Source organism: Pterocles gutturalis, unplaced genomic scaffold, assembly GCF_000699245.1.
Source record: "Pterocles gutturalis isolate BGI_N339 unplaced genomic scaffold, ASM69924v1 scaffold46562, whole genome shotgun sequence".
Classification (NCBI taxonomy): Eukaryota; Metazoa; Chordata; class Aves; order Pterocliformes; family Pteroclidae; genus Pterocles; species Pterocles gutturalis.
Genome location: NW_010117188.1, coordinates 1 through 5,122, shown reverse-complemented (window position 1 = coordinate 5,122; position 5,122 = coordinate 1). Strand labels below are relative to the sequence as shown.

At 45.2% G+C, this 5,122-nt stretch overlaps 1 protein-coding gene across 1 annotated transcript in view; it reads right to left on the bottom strand.

The window, feature by feature from the left end:
• The window catches only part of LOC104463399 (extracellular calcium-sensing receptor-like), a gene marked incomplete at its 5' end in the record, with an annotated part of 4,468 nt that extends 2,472 nt beyond the window's left edge, over positions 1–1,996 (bottom strand). The window contains 1 exon segment of the mRNA XM_010075710.1: positions 1,873–1,996. Within this exon segment, the coding sequence (XP_010074012.1) occupies positions 1,873–1,996 (124 nt within the window).
• Positions 1,997–5,122: the final 3,126 nt, after the last annotated feature.

Below are 5,122 nucleotides of genomic sequence, written 5' to 3'. Positions count from 1 at the left end.
GAAAGCGAGGAATGCCCAGCTAATGAGGGCAGAGGATTTCAAGCTCTCTCATGTTGGAGGGAGCATCCATGACCTGATGACACTGCTTTCCTAATGACTGGTTGCCTCCCCCTAAGCTGTTCATGTGAAAAACTTGCACTCAATGCAAAAGCCCAGTCAGAAGCTCCCATCACCATATCACTTCATTACATCTATTCAGCCAATAATTTTTATTTCTTTTTCTTGTGCCTTTTACCTGGAGTCCTATTGCAAACTGCAGGTAAGGCAGAGCTAACTTCACATACAAGGGAATTCAACCGCCTCCACCAGAGACAGGGGCAGCTATTTAGCACTGCATCCTAAAGATGTGCTTTCACTGTCGTCTTGAGCTGACTTAGAGACCATGCTGCTACTGAAAGGAGTAAACCAGATTTCCCTCCTCCCTGAAGGCTGCTCATTCCTTCCCCCTCCTTTGTGTTAGCACTAGAGGTCCTGCAGCTTCTCATTATAGCTGGAAACTCAACCTGCCAGGAGTTTGTTTTTAGGATGACCAGAGACCTGATCCAAATCAGGATCTATGGTCACACGAGTACTAGCACTGCTCCTAGACAAAGGGTGAGAGCAAACAGCTGGGAGAGGACACAACAGATTGTCTCCTTTGGTAGTATTACTGTCTCAGCCGGATGAGACTGGTTGTAAAACTGCTCTCTACGCCTATAAAACTGGTGAGCACAGGAAATAAAGAGCATTACTGTCAGCTGAAATAGCAGCAGGAAAGTGTGGAGTCAGAAGGCAGTCAGCCCCTTAGCCCCACAAATTTCACCAGCACACCAGTGCCAGCTCACAAGATCCTGTGAAAAACACTGAAAGACCCCTATTACACATGACCAGAATCACTTCTATTTGAAAATGCTACTCCCAAGCATCGTGTATTACTATATGTTCATGCTAAAAATTATCATTCCTGTCTGATGGAATGCAAATTAGATTATCCCAAAGGAAAACAATTGTTCGGTCTCCCATGCAGCTTACTGAAGTTTTAATCTCAGGCAAGGTCTGCAGCGTGTGCTGGGACTAGTGCTGCTGGAGAGGGTGTCAGGACATCCTGAGCACTCTGCAGTGTGGAGGGGACTGCTGTTCTGAAAGGATTTACTTGCCTTCATTACCCTAGGGATGCCCAACACTGAGGGAGCACTAATGGTGTTGGAAATTCAGATTTTTTCAACCAACTCTAAAACTGAGGTTACTTTTTCCCTCTACTGCAGAACCTGAGTTGCTCGATCCAAGCTCCCACTGAAACCAACAAAACAATGTCAGTGGGTGCTTGATAGGACTCAGAGATTCTGGTCTCTTGCAGTGCCAGTGCTCAACAGAAGCTGTGGTTGGTGACCCCATAAAGGGAAATATCCCTTTCTGTTTGTGAAGTCAGGGATGGAATGGACTTCTTTATTTCTTTGTAAAGCATGAAATAAAACCCTGACAACATGAAGAAAAGCAGAGAGAGAACTACAGAATGTAGTATTAGGGTAGGGAGTGTCTCCTTCCTCTAGGCTTTTGGAGGAACAAAAGCTATTGCTACAGTGCAATGGAGTTTGCTTGTGGCTGCCTATGAGAGGCTTCCTATATGCCAGTCCTTTTTCAAGTTTCAAGTTCTCTGCCTTAATTTTCCTAAATCAGAGCAGAAGGGACAAGCAGCCTTAGCAGAAGACAGGACCTGAGGACCACAGTACTCAAATCCCATAAGCTTTTCAGAAGTCCCTCCAGACTTTCTGCGAAGCCCCCTGGCAAAGCAGCCTCCAACTCAGCGCTGCAAGGATGCAATTTCAGCACAACTGCCTGCCAGAGGGCTCGCGTGGTCCTCTGCAAACCCCAAAGCAGCTCTGTGGGTATTACCTGTTTCATCACTGTACTCCCCGTCAGGGCAGTCCACACACTCGAAGCAGCAGGTGGGCTCTCCCTCAATAATGCCCTTCCTTGTGCCTGGGAGGCAGTCCCTGCTGCAGTTAGAGAAAGGCACCTGCAAGAAAAGAACCCGATGAGGGTTAATGGTGGTACCCCACATGCAGCCTTTCTACAGCAGGACCTTGGTCTTCCTCCAAGCGTGTTATTGCTTGATTAGCATGCTGGATGGAGACCCTCAGAGGCTCACGTCTTCCCTCCACAGAAAAGACACATTTTGCACAATAGTTGTTCCCCAACCCACTGCAGTGATATTTGAAAGAACACATCAAGGGGCAGTAGGGAAGATCAGCAGACCTTTGTAATCTCTGCTGTGTTGTGGGCACTGCAAACTGGTATGTGACCAATGATATGCATACCAGAAAACAGTCATTTGATGGTTAAAAGAAAAGAAAAGCAATCTCTACTGGCAGAAATTTGAGTCAGCCTTGGAGAAGATGGGCTCTGACTACTGATGCCCAATCCCATATATTGCACATTGACTGCTAATGATTTATGAAGATTAAAATGGATTATCGAAACCCACTTCTTCCTGTTCTCCTGAAGACCCTCTCCAACCCAGAAACAAAAAAAGATTAACTAAACAAGAGGAATTTTTGTATGAAAGAAAGACCCTGTTTTTAGAACACTGAGCATCTAAAGATGCAAATCCACAGCTATATGCAGACCCAAAGGCTTCCAGACTTCTGCTTCTGCAAATGATGAGCTGTGTCACCTGCTGTGTGTGTGCCCACCTGGGCATGGTCATATCCCAGCAGCAAGGGATTGCACGGGCATGCTCACCACATAATAAGTGGAAGCCCGGGCCTTTTTTACACAAAAACATGACCTGAGGTTGAGCTCACCTTTTCCCAACTAAGTTGAGGAAAGAGAGCTGACCTTGGCTTTTTCCCCCTTGGCTCAGGGGAGTTAAACCCACAGTTTCCACCGACAGCAAAGCACTATGATCTGTACATACTTAAGGGCCACTCTGGTTGGAAGCCTCTGTTCACCTTTTTGGAAGGTCGCTGCTAGTTTGCCCAAGTCCTGCTAACCTGATGATCTCCAGGAACCTCCCGTGTGGATGCACTTAGGCAGTGAATCCAGGGATGGTTTGGAAATTGCCTGTGTGAGGGCACTGACGTCAGCCACAGGGTAAGCAAGCCCTCGGTAGCGGCAACTCCTACGAGGAGATGCCCATGTTGTGGCTCAGGTATTCACTTGCTGCTGAGAGTGGCCGCCGTTGCCTATCATTCAGAAGTATAGCTGCAGTACAGTTTGGGAATACTGTTTCTAAGCTGTTAATCAGGATTGCATAATTAATTGGATGGACACATATCCTGGGCAAATCCCTGCAGCTCCCCACTTGAAGCACTCTTTGCTGTTAATACCTCTTGCTATTAATACAGTGTGCTGTTAATACCTATTCCTTGGGACAGTCTTTCAGCAGGTAGCTCATTCGCCACAAGGACTTCATGGGTCTAGACTGTCCTTCCCTAGGCTGACACTGATGATTCTGAACTGGGCTGAATCAAAGGCCTGACTGACGTCTTGCATTATCTACTAAGCTGATTGAACTTCCAAGGAGGAAAATTAAATTGGTTTGGCATGATTTCATCTTGACAAATCCATGTTGGCTTTTTCTTATCAGCTTATTATCCTCTAAGTGTTTATAAACTGTTTAATAATTTATTTTATCAAGTCTTTCAGGTTACTGAAGCTCAGCTCACTTGTGTGTAATTCCCTTGGCTCTCCTGTATCTGCTTTTAAAAACAGGTATTTCGATTACCCTCCTCTAATCCTTTGAGACATCACCCATCCTCCACATTTCTCAAAGATGAATTGCTAGTACTTTTGAGATTGCTTTGGCTGCCTTAACTATTCTGTGGGGAATAGCATCAAGTTCTGCCAAAATGAATCTATCTTACCTACTCTTTAACTTGTTCTTTTGCAAGTCTGGCCAATGCTGAAGTTCCTGTGTTAAAACTAACTATAGTTAGTCTTTTTTTGAGGATGACAGAGGCACAGAAGGCTTCAGCGAGTGAAGTTCTGGCTACTCTGTTTGAGCAGAACCTTTTATCTGGAAGAAATTCAGACTCTATAAACTGAAAAAAAAAAAGGCTGCAGCAGAGATAGTGATCAAAAATCCCTCCACTGGCACACAATTTACATGCCCTAGCATGACACTCATCAACATCCAGTCACATTTTTAACAGTTTAGGACAGAGAATGAAGATAAATACTGCACTGTTGGAGGAATTTAGACCCACAAAACACAATTACTCAGTTTAAGTAATAAAACAATAAAATCCTAACTGTTGGAAAAGGTGCCAGTGGCATTTGAAATGATCAGAAGGAGGGGTTAGAATATCAGGGATTTTTTAAATTCCACTTGTAGTTTGTGCTCAGAGACTCCATGTGGGCTTAGAAAAGCCTGAGCTCAGTGTTTTGGCAGTAATGGGCTCTGCCTGATCCATGCCTCCTTCAGAGAGCTCTGGATTTAAACCATAAGTGAACCTAAGGTATCTGGAGTAAAGGTAAGGCTTACCTGATGGTGTAAATATATTAAGTAAGTGTAACTACTGCAGAAGCAGTTACCTGATCTGTCAGCCAGTGTGAATAATCACCTGGAAGGGAATTGCCTTGTTCATTAATCAGGTGCTGATTTAACACACTTAACATTGCAGCAGGGCCTAGCAGTGACATTTCTAAGTGACTGCTCCCTGTGTCACCTCCCAGGCCACAAGCTGGATGCCTGTTCAGTATCCCCTCTGGGAGCCGGGGTTTCTGCCTAGGCTGGCATTGGCTGCTGCCTGCTGTGACAGCAGCTCACCTGGCTCTTGTCTGGAGATCTCTGCACTGCATTCCCACCACCCAGGGCAGACACAACCCTGGCTGCTAGTGATGACACAGTTATGCTGAAAAGATATGCAAGACAGTGGTGAAGGTGTTAGGGTCGACTAAAATCAATGGCTACATCATGTACTTTTGAGACTGCAAAAGCACCTTCTGGTAGATTAAAAAAAAAGGCAGCAGGTACTGGCATCTCCCACTATTTGAGCACCATGTCCAAGTTAACCTGGGCAGACTGACAGGGCTTGTTCTGTTTGGTTTGCAAGGCAAGGGGGTAAGGCAGGCTTTGGGACTTGGAGGATAAAGCCAGCAGAAAGAGTTGTGAATTTAATTAATTTATTTATTAATATAA